Here is a 22811-nt window from a genome sequence, read left to right as displayed (position 1 = left end):
ACTGACAGCGTAAACTGTAACAGTAGAATGAAATACCATGATTTTAAAGATGGGCTAGAGGGATTTTCCCGGCTACCTTGTTTCCCCCCCCCACCAGGATATATTTAATAGATAAACATCTGATTTACATATTGCTTACATACATACACATTAAGTACAATTGTGTATGGTAAAAGTAATTCACAGCAAACACCACAATCAGGGTTTGGCATACCTAAAATACACAGATGAGCGTGTTTGTTTGTTTTTTACATTTTGGAGATAGAGCAAAGCTTAGGGCAAAAGCATTGCATTCCCTAAAGCTAACCCACAGAGCCCCTCATGCCATGTGACCGCCTAGACTAGGCCTAGCATCTGGCCAAGGTTAATCGCCCCAACTCCCAACCCAGGACTTTCCTTTCCTGTCCCCTTTTCCTGACAGCTCGGCGCTCCTGGGCTTCATCTCTGAACTCCCCCATTTATTGCAAATGCTCTTGTTAAGCTACAAAGTCTGGATCTGAGGTCTGGTTTCTCACCTCCACTTTCAGGCCCAGTTCCCACCCTACCCGCATCAGGCTTCGCAGAGTTCACACACTCATTATATTCATGAATGCTAAGGCTAGCTAGACCCAAAGCTCTTTTATGCCTTCTTGCCAGCCTGCCTTTATTCTAGGACCTCCTTAACTCCACTGCACTCACCCGAGTCTGACTTTGATTTTCTGTCCAGTTGGTCCACCATTAGTCCCATATCGACTGTTTGCTGGGCGTTTCTACATGCATATCTTGCCTTATGCCAAATTCAAAACCAGTGAGGCCAAATCCATTGCTTGTACCCTAATCAGCTCCACTGCTTAACAAGCTTCCAAAGATCATGGTATCCATGCAAGAGAAAAATAAAAGAATAAAAGGGCAGTTGAACTACTAAGGAAGAAATCACCAAGAAATTGTTTAAAAAGATAATATGAAGTGATATTAAAAAAATAGCAAATAAAGTTTCAAAACATATAACAGAGAACTGAAATGCATAAATATGTCAGAATATATGTTTATATACTATACATGAGGCCCCCAGGACCATAGGAAATGCAAAAAATTCACTGTTAATAACTCATTCTCAAATTGCCCCCCTTAAAAATCCACCTGCCCCCCTGTGCCCCACTTTGGGAACCACTGCCCTAACTCCAAAAGGCCTAAGTCATATGGATGTGGTGAGGTTTAAGGATGGATATAAATCACTGCAAATGGATTGTCCACAGGGTGGGGGGAGGGGGAGAGAAAAACATTTAACTTCCTCTATATGAATTCAGGACTGGAAGGACAGACTATTAAGTATAGCTGCGCAAATGCCTCAATATTTGCACAACATGAAGATATTATGCAGCTCCATCTTTGCCATTAAGAACAAAGGCAAAGCCCTAGCTGGTTTGGCTCAGTGGATAGAGCGTTGGCCTGTGGACTAAAGGGTCCTGGGTTCAATTCTGGTCAAGAGCACATGCCCAGGTTGAGGGCATGATCCCCAGTAAGGAGTGTGCAGGAGGCAGTCAATCAATGATTTCCTCTCATCATTGATGTTTCGCTCTCATTCTGTCCCTTCCTCTATGAAATAAATAAATAAACACACACACACACACACACACATACACACACACACACACACACACACACTAGAGGCCTGGTGCACGAAATTTGTGCACAGGTAGGGTCCCGAGGCCTGGCCAGGGATCATGGCTGATTGGGGCCTTCCAGCTGCTGGCCGGGGCCTTCCTTCATTCCACGCCGCCCTCTGGTGGCCAGCGCACATCACAGCAAGCGGTCGAACTCTCAAGGGGACAATTTGCATATTAGCCTTTTATTATATAGGATTTTTAAAAAAAGAACAAAGGCAAGTAACCACTTTCTCTTTCCCTTCCCTTGCCTGTGGCTCATGAGTGGATGGAACTGAGGATTCATCTCCCCTATTCCCTAAGTCTTGTTCTTTTTAGAGGCTTTGCATGGATGGTGTGGCCAGAGCACAGCCCTCCTTCCCCAGCCTCTTCCTTTAGTTTCAACTAAAAAGACCCCTTCTGGCTCTAACTGGTTTGGCTCAGTGGATAAAACAGTCGGCCTGCGGACTGAAGTGTCCCAGGTTCGATTCCGGTCAAGGGCATGTACCTTGGTTGCTGGCACATCCCTAGTAGGGAGTGTGCAGGAGGCAGCTGATTGATGTTTCTCTCTCATCGATGTTTCTAACTCTCTATCCCTCTCCTTCCTCTCTGTAAAAAATCAATAAAATATATTTTAAAATAAAAATAAAAAGACCCCTTCTGTATTCCTACTATATACGACACCCCAAAATCCAAATATAAGCAAAGGAATATGACTGATCTGAACCTGACAAAGATACACTTTTTAAAAACAAGTCAGTGTTCATAAACATGTGTAACCCATAAAGGCCCTTTTTCTTTTTCAAGGAGTATAGCTCAGCTGGTGTGGCTCAGTGGATTGAGCATTGTCCCATGGACCAACAAGTCCCGGGTTCAATTCCCAGTCAGGGCACATGCCCGGGTTGTGGGTTTGATCCACGGTAGGGGATGTGCAGGAAGCAGCCGATCAATGATTCTCTCTCATCATTGACGTTTCTATCTCTTTCTCCCTCTCCCTTCCTCTCTGAAATAAATATATATATATGAAGGGGTATAAAGAGTGACTTCTGCCTGGATACTGTTATTTGTGCCCTCTCTGTGGTCTCTGTGGTTCTGAGACCCTCTTGGTTGAAGCTAGCATGTCCTCCCTAAGTTGTTCTGCCTGGGAGACTATATCATTCCAGACCTCCCTCCCTCCAATAATGCCCCCTGACAGAATTACTCTTTCTGCACACATGGAAACAGGAGAGGTGAAAAGCCCTGCGGACGCAGCCACTGCAGATCTCAAAGGGACTCACTGCAAACCATAAGCCGACTTTCTCTGCCTCTCCCCACTCGGCTGAGCTCCTTCCCCTTTTGGCTCAGGGTTAGTGATCTTGCACGGCAGAGGAGCCAGGGGGCGCCTTTCAGCGGAAAAAAAAAAAACACCTCCCTGCAGCAAGCTAGCTGGGAAGCTCCCAGTTCTAAAGAGAGGCTGTTTACCAGAAGAGCATAACAAGGGCAGGTCTGGCTGCAAGGCTGGGACCGACCGGGAGGCTGGAACTGCCACCAAGGGGACCCCAACTGGTCAATCACCTGCAAAGATGAAGGCGGTGAGGATGCTGGTGGCCTGGGTGCAAGCATTCCTCCTCAGCAGCATGCTCCTAGCAGAAGCCTATGCATCTGGAGGTAAGATGACCATCTCTCCTTTCTGCAGCAACTCGGGGAAGCGGGGAGGGTGAAAGCCCCCTATTCCCCAGGCCCCACAGATGACAGGAAAGGAAGCTTTTAGCCGGCTTGTCCCACAAAAGCTCCCCCCCCTCTTTCTTTTCCTTGCCAGGGGGCTTGCAGCTCCATCTTTGCCATTAAGAACAAAGGCCAAGTAGCTACTTTCTCTTTCCCTTCCCTTGCCTGTGGCTCAGGAGTGGATGGAACTGGGGGGGGTTCCTCTCCCCGACTCCCCGAGTCCTGTTCTTTCCAGAGGCTTTGCAGGGATGGTGTTGGCCAGAGCACAGCCCTCCTTCCCCGGCCTCTTCCGGGGGCTCTCGGGCCGAGGGGAGTGGGAGCTCGGAGTTCCCTCCCGGCAGCGTACGAGGCTCCCCCGGTGCCCGCCCCGGCTGAGCCAAGGCCGTGGCCGCCTCCTCTCAGGAGGGAGTGTCCCTCTGGAAGGATGGCCATGGCTGCGGAGAAGGGGACACCGGAGTTTATGTAACGCGGAATGACAACACAGGGACGAATTTCAGGCCTGGCTGCCCCCCCGAACCCGAACCCGAACCCCCAGGCCTTCTCTCCTCCACCGGGGCCACAGGTTCCAGAACAGCAACCTTGGCACGTGGCTAGTAGTGCTTTCCGGCTTAAAAAAAAAAAACCACACAAACAAACAAACAAACAAAAAATGGGGAAAAAAGCGAGAGCTTAGTCCAGCCCCGGCGCGGTTTTCCACGGGTCCAGGGGCTCCCAGCCCAGGGCTCCCCGGCTCGCCAGTCCGTGTCTGAGGGGGGCTCCTCTTCCTCACAGGCTGCCTGTCGGACAACGGCCACCGGTACCGGGCGGACCAGTCCTCCCCGGCGCCGGGCCTCCGCTGCCTCAACTGGCTGGAAGCGCAGAGCCGCCTGGCCTCTGCCCCCGCGTCGGGTGAGTGTCCGCCCCGGGCGGCGGGCGGCGGGCGGCGGGCGGCGGGCTCCGTCCCAGCCCCCAGCCCCGGCCCATGGCGCCTTCTCTCCCCTCTCAGGCGCCGGCAACCACAGCTACTGCCGCAACCCGGACCGGGACCCGCGCGGGCCCTGGTGTTACGTCAGCGGCGAGACCGGCGCCCCCGAGAAGCGGCCGTGCGAGGACCCGCACTGCCCAGGTACCCACTCGGGACCCCCGTGCGCGGGACCGCGGAGGGGCGGCCGTGGCCGCCGGCCCCGCGCCCTCTGATTGGTCAGGACTGTCTCCAGGCCGCGGGGCGCGAAGCCCATTGGCTGCCGCCGCCCGGCGTGAGCTCAGCTTCCGCGAGCGCCTTGTAAACAACGGAAGGGGGCGAGGCCCAGCCCCGCGGCCGGGAGTTCCCCCGCGGGAGAGCTCCCTGGGACCGGGTCCGACGCCCTTAGCGATCCTTTCAGCCTTGACTGAACGTTTGTGGATTCCCTGCTGTGTGTTATCTTCTGCTCACAACCCCCCCCTGGGGAAGAAGGTATTTGGGGGATCTGAGCCTCAGAGTAGTGACTTAGGGAGGCAATGAATGGCAGAGTTCAGATTAAATCCCAGTTTCTTTTTATTTATTCTTTTTAAAATATATATATATATATATTTTATTGATTTCCCTCAGAGAGGAAGGGAGAGGGACAGAGAGTCAGAAACATCATGAGAGAGAAACATCAATCAGCTGCCTCCCACCCCCTCTCACCCCACCTCCCCGCTGGGGATGTGCCGGCAACCAAGGTCATGGCCCTTGACGGGAATCGAACCTGGGACCCTTCAGTCCGCAGGCCGTGGCTCTATCCACTGAGCCAAACCGGTCAGGGCTGAATTCCAGTTTCTTAGATTCCAGGGCGCAGGCTTGTTGCTCCTGAGGCAGCAAGACAGTTTTCTAGGGTCCAGTGGATACGTATAAAGATGTAACCTGGGGATTGGCACACCCAGCGTGGGCTCCATAAATGTGAGCTGCCCAGGGGAGTCGTGGGTGACGCTTGGAGAGGATGGCAATGGAGCTGGCTGTTGGAAGATAGCGAGGATTTGGACAGATGAAGACGTGGGAGGCAGGGGAGACCCTTCCTTAGGGCCTTCCCCTCACGTTGGCCTTGTCCCAGCGATGGTGTGGCCCTCGCAGGCCTGGTCTTGCCCAAAGGGGAGGAGTTTGATTTCACTCTGAGGGGGTCATTCTGAGCTGGATCCCTCATCTCCCCCAACACATGCTAAGGAAGGTTCGGCTGTGGCATTCCCTCAGACCACTCTCTGATGAGAGTTGTTTTCCACTTCACCTCCAGAAACTATTTCCCAGGATCTGCCAACCTCCATGACAGAAACGGAGGAGGCGTTTGAAGTGCCAAGGGAAGATGAGGTGCAGCTGTTTGCTCCTGCCAATTCCCTGTCCGTCCGGAGCCAGGCAGCGACCGTGCAGCCCGTGATTGGAATCGTCCAGCGGGTTCAGGGGAACTCCAAGGACAAAAAGGACTTGGGGATCCTGGGTATGACTGCTCCACCCCTGCCCTTATATGGGATTCATGAAGAAATATTTGCTCATTGTCTGGGGCATGGCTAATGGGGCCTTGTGTCCTGTCCTTGGCAGGCAATGTGCTGGGCATGGGCATGATAGTGATCATCATTGCCATCGGAGTTGGCATCATCTTTGGATACACCTACAAGAGGTCAGTAGCTTCTCTTCTGGGCGTCCCTCAGAGGAAGGGAGAGAGGTACACAAAGTCGAATCAGATTCCTTTATGGCATTCTTACCCCCCCAAAAAAGTGAGGCCCTAGCCTGTTTGGCTCAGGTGGAAAGAGCATGGGCCTTCGACCTGAAGGGTCACGGGTTCGATTCTGGTCAAGGGCATGTACCTCGGTTGCAGGCTGGATCCCTGTCCCTGGTAGGGGCATGTGTGAAGGTGACCAATCGACGTGTCTCTCTCACATCGATGTTTCTCTGTCTATGTCTCTCCCTTCCACTCTCTCTAAACATCAATGGAAAAATATCCTTGGGTGAGGATGAACAACAAAAAAGAAAAGAAAAAGAAAGTGAGGTGTGGGAAAAGGGGAAACCAGCTCAAGATGTCTAGTAGACACTTGGTCCTAGTCTTTACCAGGTGGCCTTGTACAAACCCCTTCCTTTGATGCTTTTATTCCTCACCCCAAAGCCTTGGGAGGTAGGAGTTCTTATTCCCCACTTAACAGATGAGGAAACCTTTGTCAGAGAGGTGAAGTGACTCACCCTAGGCCCCTCTGCCTGGGAGTGGCAGAACATGGATGTAAGCCCAGCTTTTTTTTGAAACCCAATTCCCCGATGTGTAATCCAGTGTGTCTGGTGTGGACGTGAGCGGCATTGCACAAGTCAGGCCGGGCACTCACTGCAGGGAACCAGAGACTGCACTCTCTCTGGGAGTGATTATAAACTCCGGCTCCTAGAAGACCTCCCCAGCCACCACCTTTGCCATTGGGGCCTGAATTTCCCGAGCCATAAGGATCTCCTCTAGGGCAGGAGGGAGGAAGTGAGCTGGAGGACAGGGAGCCTGTTGATTTCCTCCTCCTCGCAGAGAGAGCCAAAGAGGGGACCTGGCCTGTGGCTGAGACAGCAGGAGGAGGAGTGCTTATTTGAGAGGGCCCCTGGGCTACCATGTGGAACGGCTATCCATGTCAGTGACAGGTGCATGATGATAAGCCCGAGGTGCATTCCTTTTGACAGGACTGTCTGCCTGTGGGGAAATTATTTGCCATTCTTGGGCAAAATCAGGGGACCTCAGCCCCAACTGTAATATTTCTCTCCCGGGTCTGAGAAGGCTTTCTGTAAGGGAAGTGACATGGTAGCCTGCATTTTCCGGTGGCCATGGCTATGTCTGAGCCCACCGCCCCAGGGGATCACCCAGCATTAAATAAATCTCAGGTGTCCTCAGAGGTGATACACAGTCAGTCTCCTCATTTACAGATGAAAAAAGGAAATGTTTGTAATAACAACAAAAGCAACCATAGGAAACAGTTACCAGGTGCCAGACATTGCTTCAAGCAGTTTACAGGCTTTAACTCCATTCTCACCATCACCTTTATGAGGCAAATGCTGTTATTATCCCCCCAGTTTACATGCGCCTTGCCCGAGATCACACACCTAGCATTTGGTGAGGCCAACTCTTAGCACTGCCACTAACTCGCTATCTGTGTGACTGTGGACAAGTTGCTTCTATTTCCTGCCCCAGAGCAGTGCTGTTGCTAAGGCATGTGACTAAGGCATGTGACTGCCTAGCTCTGTGGTCATAAACTGTTTTTCTTTTCTTTCCTGTAAAAGAAAAGCCCTCTTCCTTCTCTGGTTTTCTGCGATTCAGGAAGCAGAGGCACAGAGAGGGCAAGTACTGACCTGAGTGCGAGGGTCTCCTGAGTGCCAGTCTAAGGTTGTTGCCCTTGGGACGTGCCGGCGGGGTGGTTGGCTGGTTCATTTCAGAGCGTTAGAGGAAATGATGCGGCGGCCCTGACCTACCATTTGTAGTCAGAATCAAACCACGTTGGCCGAGCGTAGCCCTCCTTCCTCAGCCACTGGATAGCAGTGGACTCTCTCCTCCAATCTTGTGACAGTTGCCAGGCCTCCAGGTGAGCTGGCTGAACGTTTTTCCGCGGTACTGGAATCGAACCCACGGCCCTTCAGTCCCCCAGGCTGATGCTTTATCCACTGAGCCAAACCGGCCAGGGCTAAACCTTCTTCATTTCGAGCTCGGTTCTCATGCCAGTGAGGGGGCCAGGCCTTTCTTGTAAGTTCCCTCCTCCAGACTGTCATGCGATTGCCCTGAGGCCTAGAATTTATCTTCCGGTAAACGCAGGGCAAGGCACGGTAAACTCAGGGCAAGGCACGAGTCACCAAACTCCCGGTTACTAACCACTAGACCCCCCTGCCCCGCCCTTTCCTCTGCAGAAGTACACTGAGTACAGTACAGACTATAGGACAGGAAACCACACTTGGGCTAAAGGCAAGCTCTCCCCAGAATCAGAGAAAAGACTGTTCTGGAAAGAGCTGTTGAGTATAGATTTTGCTACTCTGCGCCTCGGTTTCTTGACTGTGAAATGGGGATATATCCTTCCTCCACACACACCATACCTACCCACCCCAAGAGTATCATAGGTTTTAAATGTAAACAGGGCACCGATCAGGTTAAACCCATGGTCGGCAAACTGCGGCTCACGGGCCACATGTGGCTCTTAGGCCCCTTGAGTGTGGCTCTTCCACAAAATACCACGGCCTGGGCGAGTGTATTTTGAAGAAGTGGTGTTAGAAGAAGTTTAAGTTTAAAAAATTTGGCTCTCAAAAGAAATTTCAATCGTTGTACTGTTGATACTTGGCTCTGTTGACTAATGAGTTTGCCGACCACTGGGTTAAACAATTACAGTAGCAGCCAACATTTATTGCATGCTTTCTTAGTAAGGAAGGCTGGCCCTAGCCGGTTTGGCTCAGTGGATAGAGTGTCGGCCTGCAGACTGAAGGGTCCTGGGTTCGATTCCGGATCAGGGCACATGCCCGGGTTGGGGGCTTGATCCCCAGTAAGGGGCATGCAGGAGGCAGCCGATTGATGATTTTCTCTCATCATTCATTTTTCTATCTCTTTCTACCCTCTCCTTTCCTCTCTGAAGTCAATAAAAAATATATATTAAAAAAAGAGAGAGAGAGAAAGCTAGTACATCAGCCACTGGGTTGCTGTGACTGCAGCGGGCACCTGCCCTGCCTGGGCTATCGAATGAGCAAAGCCATACAAGAGGCACAGCCTGAACGCGTCCCTCTTTTCTTGCCAGGGCGAAGGGCCTGAAAGAGCAGTATGACCAGAAAATGTATGAGCGGGAGATGCAGCCCATCACCCTGCCCTTGTCTGCCTTCACCAACGCCACCTGTGAGATCGTGGATGAGACGACAGTTGTGGTCCACACCAGTCAGACTCCAGTCGACCTCCAGGAGGGCGATGCCCCCCTTATGGACCAGGCAGGCACTCCCGGGGCCTGAGCCCCCCACAACGGGCAGGAGCCCGTGCAGACACTGGTGCAGGATGGCCTACCCTCCTACAGCCGGGAAGATCTACACTTTTTGTTGTGGTAAAAACCCTCCCCCCACTTTTTTTTTTCCCTTTTGGTTTTTGGTGAACCCTAAGAGACGCAGGTTGCCCTGTTGGCTGAGGGCGAAATTGGGGAGGGTCCTACCAATGCTCTTTCTCCAACCCCCGGAGCAGGGTTCTGTCCGTGGACGGAGACAGTGGCCGCTGCCACGGCAGTGCTGCTGACAAGGGCTTGCCACGTTGCCTGTGTCCTGGAGCTGAATCGGGGACGGACAGGGAGCTCCCCCGGACTCCCCTGTGCTTTATGATCTAGCGTGGCCTCAGTCTCCACCTTTCCGTGTGTTCTCTGTGGGCTTGAGCGGCACACGCTGTTATTCCTAGTTCAGGTCCAGCAGTTTGAGAGGAGACGTTTAAAAAATATATTGAAACAGTGTTTGGGCTGGAACTCCCCACTGACCTCTGAGAACCGGAAATGAGTTTGTACGAAAGTCCGAAGTGTGGGTTGAGAATGGGACCCAGGCTGGGGGTGCTAGGTGGGCTCCAGCTTGCTGGCGGTGACACGCCTCGACAACAGTGGGCCCGGCCAGGCCCAGGGACTTCCTGTTTTGAGAGGAAGGTGCTCACCTCGGCAGCACGTCTACTAAAATTGGAACGGTACAGAGAAGATGAGCACGGCCCCTGCACAAGAATGACAAGCAAATTCGTGAAGCGTTACATCTTTAAAAAAAGAGAAAGGAAGAATTGACGGACATTTCGCTTAGGAAGAGGGTAAAGGACGCCTCAGGCCGCACAGGACCTGAGGTGGGCCTGGGGTGCCCCAGACAGTCTCTCTCCAAGGTGGACAGCGACCTCTGCCTTTGGTGGGGTTAAGGCAACAGCGTACCCGTGGGAATTGCACTGCGGGGCCTTGTGAGCTGCCTCTGAGAGGTTAGCCTGGAGGCTACGCTCAGAGGCGAGGTAAGAAGGTGCTTCAGGGCTTGCCCCTGCAGTGGCCTGAGTTTGCAGGTGGCTCTGTGGCCTCCAGGCCAGCCCTTCCCAGCTGCAGGGCAATGGAGCAAGGTCACGCCCCCTAACTTGTAAAACAGTCATAAAACCATTGGAAGATACGCTGGGGTTCCTCAGGCCCAGAGGGGGAAAGGGACACCCAAAGTCATAAAGTGACCAGCATGCGTGGCCAAGAGGAGAGGACATTTCCCCACCCACTGTGCTACACTGTGCCAGCGGCGCGGCAGGGCCTCCCAGTCCTGGTGTCGCATTTGGAGGCCTTAGCAATGCCACCTGTCCACAGGGCTTCCTTCCCCAAGGCTCTCCCGCTGCCCCACGTGGACAGAGGGGGGGGGGGGTTCGTGGGGCCCATTCTCTCCAGCAGGTGGTAGTTCCTGGGGGTGGTTTGCTGGGGGAAACCTAGGCCTCAGGGGGTCCTTTGGGGTTCAGTGATGCTGAAGAGAACATCACTGGTTTCTACTTTTCTATGAAAGCATTTCTCTGTGTACATGTTTTATATACCTCATTCTGACACCTGCATATAAAGGGCAGGAAATGGCTCTGCATTTTACTTATATAAATAAAATTTTTTTTTTTTTAAAAAAGGACTGCACATTACCAAGTCTGTGGGGTGTCGGGAATACTCCTCCCGTGAGTTGAGAAACTGTTGGTTACCTTGTCAACACCTGTGTGGCCCCGGCCGCCCCTGGAAAGTGGCAGCAGTAGAATGGCTGGAACCGCAGTCATCCCCAGGAACCTTCCAGGGTGAAGCTGCCGTAAAGATGGCTGTGCAGGCATCTCAGTGGGCGGTTGGTCACTGCAAATCCTCCCCCCCTCGGCATTCTTTCCGAGGTGGAGGTAGTTAAACGTCCAGGCAGCCCTTGGCTGGGGCTGGAGTAGCCCCAGGAGGGATGGGTGTGCAGAGGGGGATGAGTCCTTGGGCTGCCAGGACAGCTCTGAGCTGAGGAAAGTCCCTGTGGGGGTGACTCCCAGGGCTCCAGAAACAGCTACCAATGGGAGTGTTTGCTGGATTTGCAGCAATAGTTTCTCAGCCTCTGGAACACCCCGGTGATCTCTGCCCGTGGCCAGGCACTGTACAGTTCTATCAGCAAGGGGCACCAGGCCTGCGGAGGGGACTCCAGGACAGCCAGGCTTTAGGAGTGGGCGCAGAGGGCGGGACTGTAGGGCCCCAAAGGAGTGACTTGGCTGGTGGGTGGGAGTCAGACCTGCTTAAGGACTGGGCTGCCTCAGGTGGGATGAGCATGTTCTCTGGAGCAGGCTGGTGTCTACATTAGGGGATGAGAATTAGGGAGCGTGAGAACTCCCCGCTGTGGGGAGTCACGTGACCTGGACCTGGAAAGGCCAGTAGCATTTCTGGAAGGGAAGAGGGGAGGCCGTGCACTTCCTGGCAGACAGGCCAAGCAGACCCCCGACGTGTGTCTCCCAGAGCCAGACCCCAAGTCGCATTTTACTCTCAGTGTCGTCAGTTATGTTAACGGCTTAATTTATTTGGTCTGCTCAACGGCTCAACTTGGGCCCACCACTCCCATGCTTGCAGGGGACAGCTGAGGCACAGCCAGCCACAGCGCTGACCCTGCTGCTGCTGGGGGCCCAGGGCTCAGCCCCACAAGCTTGCACACGCCACACAGAAGTACGGCCTGTGTAACGTAGCCAGAGGGGACATCTAATCCCACAACTCATCAGGTCCATGAGCAGTATTTCACATGTCACCCAACACATAGAACAGGATAGTATTAACAGCAACCACTCTCCTGAATCGCTCCCACCCACCTCCTCCCTCCCACCCCAACACAACCACCACACATCGCAGCAATACCCCGACCCATTCCCAATGTGTTAAATATGGCGCAAGCTCGCTCACGGACACTTAGGAGGAGACAGTCTATTTGTGTTGAGTCCCTGGAGTTCTGGGAGCCAAGGGCAGAGGCTTCCCCCAGGGCTTGACAGCACCATGGCTGTGGCTCAGGAGGCTGCAGCCAGGAGCTAGTGAGGTGGGCTAGCCAGCAGGGGAAGTCCGGGACAGATGGCCCGGCTCAGGGAGCTGTCTCCCGCAGCATCTAAGCTCTGGGACTCTGCCACCTTCTTTTCCTGCCCAAGTTGGTGCCTGGACCTAGGCATGGTGAAGGGTGGGCAGTAGCTGCCGTAAGGCGAAGAGGCTGCTGAGATTCCCACTCCCCCAGCCTCATGCACCGGGCTTGTGACAAGCCATACTATCCTCCAGAATCCATCCGGCTCTAGGCAACATGTCTCAGGCTCCGAGGGACAGCAGCCAGGATATGGGGTTCCAGAGGGCAGAGCCTCTTTCTTTCCTGCCCCCAGCCTCTTCCTGCAAGGTGGGCGACTTCCTGTTACAGGCAGAGAGATGCTCATGCACAATGCAGTGCGAGAACATGAGGCGAAAGCGTTGACGTGGCCTGGCAGGTGAACAGAAACCGGCCCTTCCCGACGCCTGGCCAGTTCCACCACAAACTAAGGGCCTCTTCGAAACCTGTTCCCTCGACCCCGCCCAGGGGAGGGCGGGCCATGCAGTGAAAGGAGGGTAGCACCACTGTCAGTTCACATCCTTGGGTTGCAGCCTGGCCCCCAGTCTTGCTCTCATCCACACGACCGACCGACCGACCGACCGGCCGCTTGAAGTGCTCCAGTTCTCAGCTGGACCCCAGACCTCGGAGCCCAGGGGCTGGTTCACCCCAGAATCCTGCCTGGCAGGTCCAGAGCACGCTGATTAGTGTAAGCAAGAGCCTGGAATCCCAGGGAATTCCCGAGAGGTCACGAGTAACAGATTCCTCCTGGCCCAGGGACCAGCCTGTTTTTTTCTTCTTCTTCACAGCTTTCAGGCGAGTGTTGGGTGTACAGACAGTAACCAGGCCCCAAAACGTGGGGAGATGCATTTCCCTGGTGCTGCGCCTGGCTCGCCTCCTGGGGAGGTAGTAGGGATGGCTTGTTCTGCTTCTAAACAAGCTGCCGATCCACAGGAAGCTGGGATGGCCCTGCCCACAGCAGGGGGCTGGGCCAGGGCTAGGGGGGCAAGTCCCGGGTCAGGCCGTATTGCATGCTCACAGTGTGGTCCAGCTCCTCTAGCTCGGCGGGCAGCGGGATGCCCAGCTCTCCCAGGTACAGGGAGAGGGCCTCGAAGGAGTCCTCCAGTTTTGAGAATGCCGGTCTAGAAAGACAAGGGGGTTGGAGGCAGGTGAAATATGGGTAGGGCCACGGGCTGGTGTGGAAGGCACCCAGGCCTGTGGCTTAACCACTTTCTAACTGTATGACCTTGGGCAAGCCCGTTAACTTTGTGCCTCCACGGGAAACAGGATTGCTGTAAAGGTTAGAGATAACACTGTGAGAAGGCTGGTCTGGCTCTAAGGGATAGCGTAGAAACAGAAAGTCCAGGAGAAAAAAAAGCTCCTCCCATGTCTTGGAGAAAATGCAATCTTTAAAGGTGGGATTGGACAAAGTGTCTTTAAAATTTTTCTTTTAATTTTAAAAAATATATTTTTATTGGTTTCAGAGAAGAAGGGAGAGGGAGTGAGAGATAGAAACATCAATGATGAGAGAGAATCATTGATTAGCTGTCTCCTGCACACACCACACTGGGGATTGAGCCCACAACCCAGGCATGTACCCTGACAGGTCAATGCTCTAACTTATTGGAGATTATAGAAGATAGATAATTCCCGTGCTAGGTATTTTGGTAGTGTGTGAATCTGTTTTTAAAAGAAACATGATTTTTGATAGCAGAAAAAAAGCACAAAGATTCTAGGTTTCTAATGCACAAACTTTAAAAGTCCCAGGGGTAACTGGTAATAATGAAAGTTGTAACTTGAGGAAATGAAGGTAATTTTAAAAAGACTTCTTTCTGCCCTAACCGGTTTGGCTCAGTGGATAGAGCATCGGCCTACGGACTGAAGGGTCCCAGGTTCGATTCCGGTCAAGGGATGTACCTTGGTTGCGGGCACATCCCCAGTAGGGGATGTGCAAGAGGCAGCTGATCAATGTTTCTCTCTCATCGATGTTTCTAACTCTCTATCCCTCTCTCTTCCACTCTGTAAAAAACACAATAAAAAAATATATATACACAAATAAACATTGCTTTATCTGTGAAGATATGCTTTTAACAAAAAGATTTCTTTCAAGGAGAAAATTAGGTAAATGCATGAAGATGCTCACTGTAGTAGTAATACCTGGAAAAACCTGAACATCTACATTATGTATATCATAATATGTTCAGAGAGTTTCCTAGAATAGAATTTCAGGTAGTTAACAAAAATGCTAAACAGGAAGCCTGGGTAGCAACAAGGAAAATACAGGATAAAATAAAATTTTTCTCTCTATTTGAGATCATAAATCTATAAAAAATGTGTGTGTGGTGTGTGTGAACATGGACAGGGGAGTATGGAGACACGAAGACACTTATTCTGTTAGAAAGGTATAGGTTTGGGTGAGTCCTGTTAAAATTTCTTTTAATGGCTGTGTCTCTGTGTTACACCCAGGTCACTTGCAACTATGCCCTCATCCCCTCCACCCCCCACCTGTATGCCAGTTGTCTGGTGCCTTCAGTGGTTGACAGTCACATCCTTGAGCTCCAGGCTTCCGCCACCCCTGTGCCTGGGAAGGGCGTGGGGACAGCCAAAGGCGGGGCAAGCCTCCCTGGAGCTTGTGGGCTGGGGCAAAGGGGCAGATACCAACCTGCTCTCGGGCTCCAGTTTGCAGCAGATGGTGGCCAGGGGGAAGAAGGCTGGGGGGCAGTCTGTGGGGACAAACTTCTCCCAGAAAAGCTTCACGTTGAGGCCATAGTCCAGTGTGCGGGGCAGGCAATCAGGATCTGCATACACCTGCCCGATGATCTGCAGGCGAGAAGGTGGCTGGTCAGACAGGGACTATGGAGGATGCGGCCCACAGGAGGGGAGAGGGATGCTGGCTCGTGCACAGGAAGCAGGCGCAGAAGAGGAAGATGAAAACCGAGGTTGAAGAGCCACCCTCCCCAACCCTGCCTCTCGAAGTCTTGTTAATCCCGACGTGTCTTTTGACTGAGAGTCTGAATACTGAGGAGGGTGTAGAAGGTCTTACTGCAGTGGAAGCACAGTGCTCCGAATCTGGAGGGGCAGTTCCCACACATCCCTCCCTGGCCTGCAGCGTCCCCTGCCAGAGTCCAGGCTCTGTGAAACGAGGGGCTGGGTCTGATGCATGTCTGAAATCCCGTGGCACCAGCCTACGGCTTTATATTATACACAGTAGATACTCAAGTGATCTCTATTAAAGAAAACGATTTTTGCCCTAGCCAATTTAGCTCAGTGGATAGAGCGTCGGCCTGCGGACTGAAGGGTCCTGGGTTTGATTCCGTTCAAGGGCACATGCCCGGGTTTCAGGCTCTATCCCCAGTAGGGGGCATGCAGGAGGCAGCTGATCAATGGTTCTCTCTCATCATTGATGTTTCTATCTTTCTCTCCCTCTCCCTTCTGCTCTGAAATTAACTTAAAAATAGTAATTTTTAAAAGAACCTTTCTTCATTATTCCAATCGTCCGTTGTCTCTCTACCACTCAACACTTTGTAGGAATTACAGAAACCCTTAATGTATTGTATTGGGCCGACTGCTTCGAGACTGAGTGAACTAAGTCCCAAGGGCAGGACTGTTCCCAGGACTCACTCTGCCCCCCGCCCCCCCCCCCCCCCCCCCCCAGTGCCTAGCACTGTACTGGACGGGCTGGCACTTCCTGGAGTGGCTGCTTCCACTACCAGGCGGAGGGCAGGGGGAAAGGTTGCCTCGGGCTAGACAGACGGCCACAGGAACAATCTGCCTTTCCTAGTGGGGTTCCAAGCCTCGCCTGCCCCTTACTGACCGTGTGATAAAGAGCAAGCCACTCTCCCTTTCTGAGACTATTTTCTCACTTGAAAAAAAACCCTGCTCCAGCCTTATGGGACCAACAATCCGACTGTGGCAAGAGATGTGTGGTGACCCGGACAACCCTACCCTCGTGCTGACTTTATGGCGAGTTACTCATCTTTAGGAGGAGGAGCCTCCGTTCGGGGCAGGGCAGAGCTGCCAGGCCTGCTGCCTCAGGCTTTGCCTGCGTGCGGGAGCTCACCTCGCAGAGAACGATCCCGAAAGAGAAGACATCCACCGTCTCGTCGTAGCTCTTTCCTTGGGGAACACAGGAGAGCGGCTGTTAGGTTTGGTCCCTTACCTGCTCTGCACCGAGTCTCGGGCCAAGCCAGGCCACAGCCTTTCCTCGGCCCTGGGTGAGCTGCCTTGGAAAGATGTTATAAACCTACACTGCCCAAGATGAAACTGCACGGGACAGGGAGAGAGCACGGGATCTGGGTTCAAATGGACTCTGCCGTTAGCCAGCTGTGTGCTCCTGGGCAAACCACTGAGCTTCTCTGGGCCTCGGATTCCAAAAAGGGTTGTATCAGACCATTCATTTCTGAGGCCTCACAACCCTGTGGGTTTCAAGAACCCCAGCCAGCACCTCTGGCTGGTGTGAGCATTATCCACAAGAGGGCACCACACTTCAGCTCTCAGCACAGAGAGAGAAGGAGAGGCTAAATCAGGCAGTAGATGCCTGAGCCCTCACCTACTCTTGGGGCACAAAAGTCTCAGCCGGACCTCACCCTAAACCTCGATGGGACACTGACGAGCTCGTGGGCCTGCGCTCAGGGAGGAAGGAGTTTATGAGGCCCAGTCTGTCTGGCGAGGGAGAGAAATGCAGCCTTCAGCTCCGGGAACTTGGCCTGACCCTTCACAGGCCTCCCCGGGAGCGCCCAGGGCTCTGCTGTGAGAAGTGGCCCCCAACGCCCCTCTGGAGGCATGTCCCCTCCGGGCACCAGGTCCTCACCATTCAGCATCTCAGGGGCCATCCAGTAGGGGTTCCCCACCACCGTGTAGCGCTTCTTGCGGTCATTTTTGCGCAGGGTACGCTTCTTGCTGGTGGCCTTCTCCACTGGGGGCTTTTTCCTCTCCTCTACGATGAGCCGTGACAGCCCAAAGTCTGCCACCACCACGGTCTTGTCCTGGTGGGACAAGAGCCAGGTCAGGACTCGGTGGGGACATTTCTAAGAGGAGTCATTGGGAAGGAGAGAAAAGATGGGCAGCAAAGGAGAGTGAGTCCCAGCTGAAGTCCTCAGACAGACAAGGCTCAGCTTTCTGTTTGCTAGCAGTTTAGTATCTCCTCACAGCAGATTCCCGAGACCTGGGGGTGCTCACAGCAGAGCCCCTGGAGCCTGGAGGGGGAAGGCTCCGAGAACTAGAGAGTGGAACTCAGAGGCAGAACAGGGGATTTCTTTTGTTTCGTTTGTCCCCCAAAATATTTTTTTAAACATGTTTTTATTGAGTTTAGGGAGAGAGGAAGGGAGAAGGAGAGAAAGGGAGGGGTGGGGGAGAGAGAGAGAGAAACATCGGTTGGTTGCCTCCTGCATGCCCCCTACTGGGGATCAAGCTGCAACCAGGCATGTTACTGACTGGGAATCTAACAGGTGACATTTGGTGCCTGGGACAACACTCAACCAACTGAATCACACCCGCTAGGGCTTCCCCAAAAGATTTAAGGCCATGGCTAGAATCAGGATAAGACAGAAAAAAGACAAGGTGGAGACTTGGGGGAGAAAAGCTCTTCAATTAGCTCTGGGGGCCCCGGCTGGTGTGGCTCAGTTGGTTAGAGCATTGTCCCATGCACTGAAGGGTCTCATCTCGGGTTTGATTCCCGATCAGGGCACATATCCGTGTTTCGGGTTGGATCCCTGATCGGGCCACATATGGGAGGCTGCCGATCGATGTTTCTCTCTCTCCTTCCTCTCTTTGTAGAATCAATGAAAAACATGTACTTGGGTGAGGATTAAAAAAATAAATAAATAGCTATGGAGCAGTCATGTGGAAAACGGATTAAGATAGTTTGGGTCCAGAAGGTCAAGCCAGGGCAAGTTAGTGGACACCCAGGAAGCCAGACTGCAAGTCCACAGGAGGAATAACATTATAACAACCAGAGCTGACCCACCCGTGGGAGGCCCCCAACCCGGTCACTACAAATGCACTAGCCCTGTGGCCTCAGGCGCCAGAGCTGTAAAACGGGGTCCACCATGAGCTGCTTTACAGGACCATCAGGGGGCAAAACCAGGAACGTGACGGGGCTGTATGCGCAGAAACCCTTCCAACCAAAGGATTTCAAAGGCTGCGACTGGGGGGAGGTGGAACTGTATCTGCGAGTATCTGAGAGCTCAGAAGACAGAGAAGGGCACTGCAGGCAGCAGGAAGGGCAAACAGGAGCCCCAGGCGACATCTCTCTAAAGGACAGTCAATTCTTTTGCGACCAGGAAGCCTGGAGGGCTGGCCCCGGGGAGCCCCAGAACAGCGAGACATACCAGCTTGATGAGGCAGTTGTGCGAGTTCAGATCCCGGTGGATGATGCACATGGAGTGCAGGTAGGCCTGAAACAGAAGTCCGAGCTGAGGCCGATGGCCAGGAAACCAACCACTCGCGGGCTCCGGATCTGGGCCATCGAACTGGCTCTTCGTCCAGGCCAACCCCACCCGCCTTCAGAACCCAACCCGGACTCCAGAGCCCAGGCCCCCCAGCCGTCACTCCCTTGTCCCAACACCAACAGAAAGCCAAAGGCCGCCTGGGCTTCCTCTCTCCCTGCTGCTGCCTCCTGCCCATCCTCTGTTGGGCGGCCCCAACCTAGTGGCTGCTCTAAGCTCTCACTGCTGTCTCCTGAAATCGCCAACTGTCCTGGGCCCTGGCTCTTGCATGTCCCCAACCCCTTTACCCATTTACGTAGATCTGGGACATGTGAAGTAAGCACCCCAGGCTCCCTCATCCCAGTGACTGGTTTCAGCTACCCTGGATCCTTCCTGCCTGTGAGCGGGCATCAGCGACCTCCCCCTGAACCAGCGGGCCCTGTATTCCGGACATTCCCCTTCCCCGAGACTCAGCACACTCCTTGCTCTCTGCACTTCAACCTCTCTTTCTTCCTAACCAAATGTTTCCAAACAGGTTTGTTTGCTATTTCCCCCTCCAGGCCTCCATCTCTGGCTCTCGTTACTCTCTGAAGCCACGTCCCCCCTCCCAGGCCCCTGCAACACTGCTTCCATCCCCTCGGCTCCTGGGGCTGCTCCCACGCAGGGAGTTCTTCCTGAACTGCTCTTGCTTGTGCCCATCCCCCCCAAAGGTTACCCACCCCTGCCCGAGAGAGACTCCTGTGCACCCGCTTCTTCCTGCCAGCCTCCCCAACGTCAGCCCTTCTCAAAGCTATCTTCTCTTCCCGTGCTGAACCCCATGAACCCCACATCAGCCTCAGCAGGCACCTATCCTAGCTCTTCCCAAACCTGTCTCCCAACCAAACGTCTGCTAAATGACACCGACATACTTCTAAATACCTCAAACCCCCCGAACTCTTCTTTCTCCCTTCACCTGTTCCCTCACTGCCAACCCCTCTCTCCATTCAGACTCCACTCTGCCTCCCAATCTCCTGTCCGCCCCCAGCCATCCCCTAAAATTCAGAAACCTGAAATGTTTCATTAGCCCCCGACCCAGGTCTTCCTGCGCCGAGTTCTCCCAATCCTACCCCAACCTACTGACCACACCAGACTCCTCTGCAAAAAAAAAGAAGAGCTCTGGCCACAAAGCTTGCTTGCTTAAAAATCTTCTAGCCCAGCCCGAGTGGCTCAATGGTTGAGCTTTGACCCGTGAACCAGGAGGTCACGGTTCGATTCCCGGTCAGGGCACCCTGATTGCGGGCTCAATCCCCAGTAGAGGGCATGCAGGATGCAGCCAATCAATCAATGATTCTCTTTCATCATTGATGTTTTTCTCTCTCTCTCTCCCTCTCCCTTCCTCTCTCTGAAATAAATAAAAACATACTAAAAAAAAAATGTTTTACATCTGTCTTTTTGTCTTCCTACATAAAGCCTGACTCTTTAGCTTAAGATACAGGGGCCTTAATGTACCCCCAGGCTAACATGGTCTTCATGGACCCCACATGAAGAGCAGTGGTTAAAACCTCAGGACGGACTCGCCCAGGCTCCCACTTCTGTCCCTTTCTGGCCTCAGTGTCTCATCTAGAAACCAGGGCTGCCATGAGGAATAGACACACACATGCATGCTAGTCCCTCAGCTCGTGCCTGGCGGACAGAAAGCACTCAGCAACTGTCAGTTACTGCTGTCGTTGGTATCATTCTTTCCCAGGCAGCACAGGCTGCTTCCTCCTCCTCAGCCTTGGGGCTACGCTGCCCAGAGAGGAATTTTCATCCGGTTCTGACCCATCCTTCAGGGCTCAACTCGAACGCATTCCCCCTCCTCAGATTTCCTAGGCAGCGAGGTTCCCTGCAGGCTCCAGAGGCCCTCAGAACCTGGACGCCTCAGAGCCTGCAAGGCCAGGCCATTTTGTGCTAGTCTGCGTCTCCAGTTCGCCTTGCCCATGTCCTGTTTGCCCTTGAAGATTTGGATCCTTTGAGAGTAGGGTCGTGAGCTGATAACAGTCATCTGGGGTCAACTTCACTGGCTCAGAGAGAAGCTCAGCATTAGCTGCCCAGCCCACACGAGCTGCCTTCCAATGCCTGCCCGCAACCTTGCATCTCTCCCAACTGCCGCCCCCTGCTTCCCCTGCCAACTCGCTGGCAAGGTTAGTGCCAAGACTCACCATTCCAGAGGCGATGCCTTTGGCAAACCTGACCTTCTGCTGCCAGGGCAACGGGTCCTGCAGGATGGGGGAAATATTGATCAGAGGCTGTTGGGCCCTGTCTGCACTCGTGGTCCAGGTCCCAACATAGTCTCTGCCTGTGCCCAGTCCTACCCATCATGGCCCTTTGTAGGCAAAGCAGTGAGTCTCTCTGGCTAGCATGGCTTCAGGGTAGTAGTGACACAGGTGTCCCACTGACAACCCACCAAGCTCCTGGGGACAATGGAGGTGGCACACTCACCACACTGCGCACAAAGTCCTTCAACGTGCCCCCCTCAATGTACTCTGTCAGCAGGTTCAGCTTCTTGTCCTTGTACAGCACCCCGATGAACTTGAGCACGTTGGGGTGGTCCAGGCTGCGCATCACCTTCACCTGGGGGTGGGGAGGCCAAGAAGGGCGGGCAGTTACTTCCCACTGTGTCTTCCTCACCCCTTGCCTCCAGGGGGCCAGCATGACCAGTGGTACCTGCATCTCCTACCTCCTAGGTTGTGTGATGGGGAGGAATACGCCCACAGGGATGGGGAGGGCCCCACGGGATCCTGCCTTTTTAGGAATTGCATGGGGGACGGGGTGGGTGTTGGAGTGGGCGGGTCCAAGAGTAAGACAAAGGCCTGGAGGGCGGCACCTGGACCACAGGTGTGCCCCGCTGCGTTAGGGGAGCAACCCGGGAGAGGCGGAGGAATGCTCCGGGAGCGTGTCAGTTCTCTGGAATGCCCATGCTAGGCTCCCTGAGCAGGGTGTTCAGGTGGTAATGAGAGCACCTGGTTGTACGAAATCGGTTTGTTTTCATGTCTATCACCCCATTATCTGTGAGCACCTCTGAACCACACCTCATTGCTGACTGCATCCCTTGTACCCCGCTGTGCTGTCTTTAGGACGTGTTCACTGAACAAATAATGCTCTAATTCAGAGGGGTGGGGATGTTCCTCTAGTGCTCTTTCCTGCTCAGCCTGTAAGAGACTGATTCCCAAATAAGTTTCCTCTCGAAACCATTCTTCAGTAAGGTCTTCCCTCTTCCAGCAGGGACACCAAACTCCTAACTCCACGCCCTCTTCCTACCTCAGTCAGAAAGGTCTTCTGGGTCTCCTCGTCACACCGGATCAGCTCCTTCATGACCATCACTTTGCCCGTGGCTTTGTGTGTCACCTACAAGGAGGGCGACTGTCATGGGTGCAGGGACCAGAGGCAGTTCTGGAGAACTGTGTGAGAATCAGCGCAGCTGGCCATCCCATCCCCGGGAGGAGGCGCTGAGCCAGGTCAGGTGGACAGAGTTCATGTGCAGAAGACACAGCACGGGGCACCAGGGGACTCAGAGAGGAGCACACCCCCGTCCCCGGAGAGCTGGGCATGCACAGAGAAGCGAGAACCCGGAAAAGGGAAGTGTGGGAGGAGGCAGGAGGGGCTGACAAGCCAGGCAGGGGCTTTGGTCATCTGAGAAGGGAGTGAGTCCCTCAGGTGGACAGAAATCTGGGGGCAGGGAGGCCAATGCCACAGACATGCGCTAGGGGGGCTGAAGGGGTTGGGGGTGAGCTCTCCAGCCCCAATGCTCCAAAAGCTCAGACTCAAGGCTTACCTGACCCCCCCTCCCAGCTCTCAGTAGAGGAGGAGGAGGAGGAAAGAAAGAGAGAGAGGTTAGTCCCCGAGACTGCTCATCAGGGAGGCAGGAGCCACTCCCCCGTGGGCTCCCTGTAGCATGCCCAGCACTGGGGCTTCTGGGTGCCTAAGAACACCCACTGCCTGGATATGGGCGGGCCACAGGCACAGCTCCTCCCAACCCGGGTCTCCGGGTTCACCAAGCTCCCTGCAACAGCAACGCTGACCTCAGGTAGCCTGGGAGGACTG

At 53.8% G+C, this 22811-nt stretch overlaps 2 protein-coding genes across 5 annotated transcripts in view; one reads left to right on the top strand and one right to left on the bottom strand.

The window, feature by feature from the left end:
- Nucleotides 1-3016: 3016 nt before the first annotated feature.
- On the top strand, nt 3017-11628 carry PIK3IP1 (phosphoinositide-3-kinase interacting protein 1). Its single transcript, XM_079762708.1, has 6 exons — nt 3017-3269; nt 4098-4214; nt 4312-4431; nt 5552-5752; nt 5854-5932; nt 9045-11628. The coding sequence occupies exons 1-6, from the start codon at nt 3185-3187 to the stop codon at nt 9247-9249; spliced, it is 807 nt and encodes a 268-aa protein (XP_079618834.1). The 5' UTR covers nt 3017-3184; the 3' UTR covers nt 9250-11628.
- Nucleotides 11629-11769: 141 nt separating this feature from the next.
- The window catches only part of LIMK2 (LIM domain kinase 2), a 58044-nt gene continuing 47002 nt past the window's right edge, over nt 11770-22811 (bottom strand). For 3 of the 4 annotated variants that reach the window (XM_079762692.1, XM_079762694.1, XM_079762693.1), the window contains 8 exons: nt 22029-22115; nt 21210-21341; nt 20930-20986; nt 18654-18719; nt 17135-17309; nt 16385-16440; nt 14987-15144; nt 11770-13466 (listed from right to left, as the gene is read on the bottom strand). In XM_079762692.1, the coding sequence (XP_079618818.1) occupies nt 13322-13466; nt 14987-15144; nt 16385-16440; nt 17135-17309; nt 18654-18719; nt 20930-20986; nt 21210-21341; nt 22029-22115 (876 nt within the window). In that variant the 3' untranslated portion in view covers nt 11770-13321. Of the gene's footprint in view, nt 13467-14986; nt 15145-16384; nt 16441-17134; nt 17310-18653; nt 18720-20929; nt 20987-21209; nt 21342-22028; nt 22116-22542; nt 22690-22811 lie in introns of all 4 variants that reach the window. The other variant, XM_079762695.1, reaches the window with a different exon arrangement.

Source organism: Cnephaeus nilssonii (assembly GCF_951640355.1).
Source record: "Cnephaeus nilssonii genome assembly, chromosome: 22".
Classification (NCBI taxonomy): Eukaryota; Metazoa; Chordata; class Mammalia; order Chiroptera; family Vespertilionidae; genus Cnephaeus; species Cnephaeus nilssonii.
The sequence above is the reverse complement of the archived record's forward strand: the minus strand, read 5'-3'. Positions and strand labels throughout refer to the sequence as shown.

Excerpts from the sequence above, each read along its gene's own strand:
- PIK3IP1 (XM_079762708.1), top strand. The coding sequence starts at position 3,185 with ATGAAGGCGGTGAGGATGCTGGTGGCCTGGGTGCAAGCATTCCTCCTC. Across the intron at positions 4,215-4,311 it reads GGCCTCTGCCCCCGCGTCGG|GCGCCGGCAACCACAGCTAC; the intron begins GTGAGTGTCCGC and ends CTCCCCTCTCAG. Across the intron at positions 4,432-5,551 it reads CGAGGACCCGCACTGCCCAG|AAACTATTTCCCAGGATCTG; the intron begins GTACCCACTCGG and ends CTTCACCTCCAG.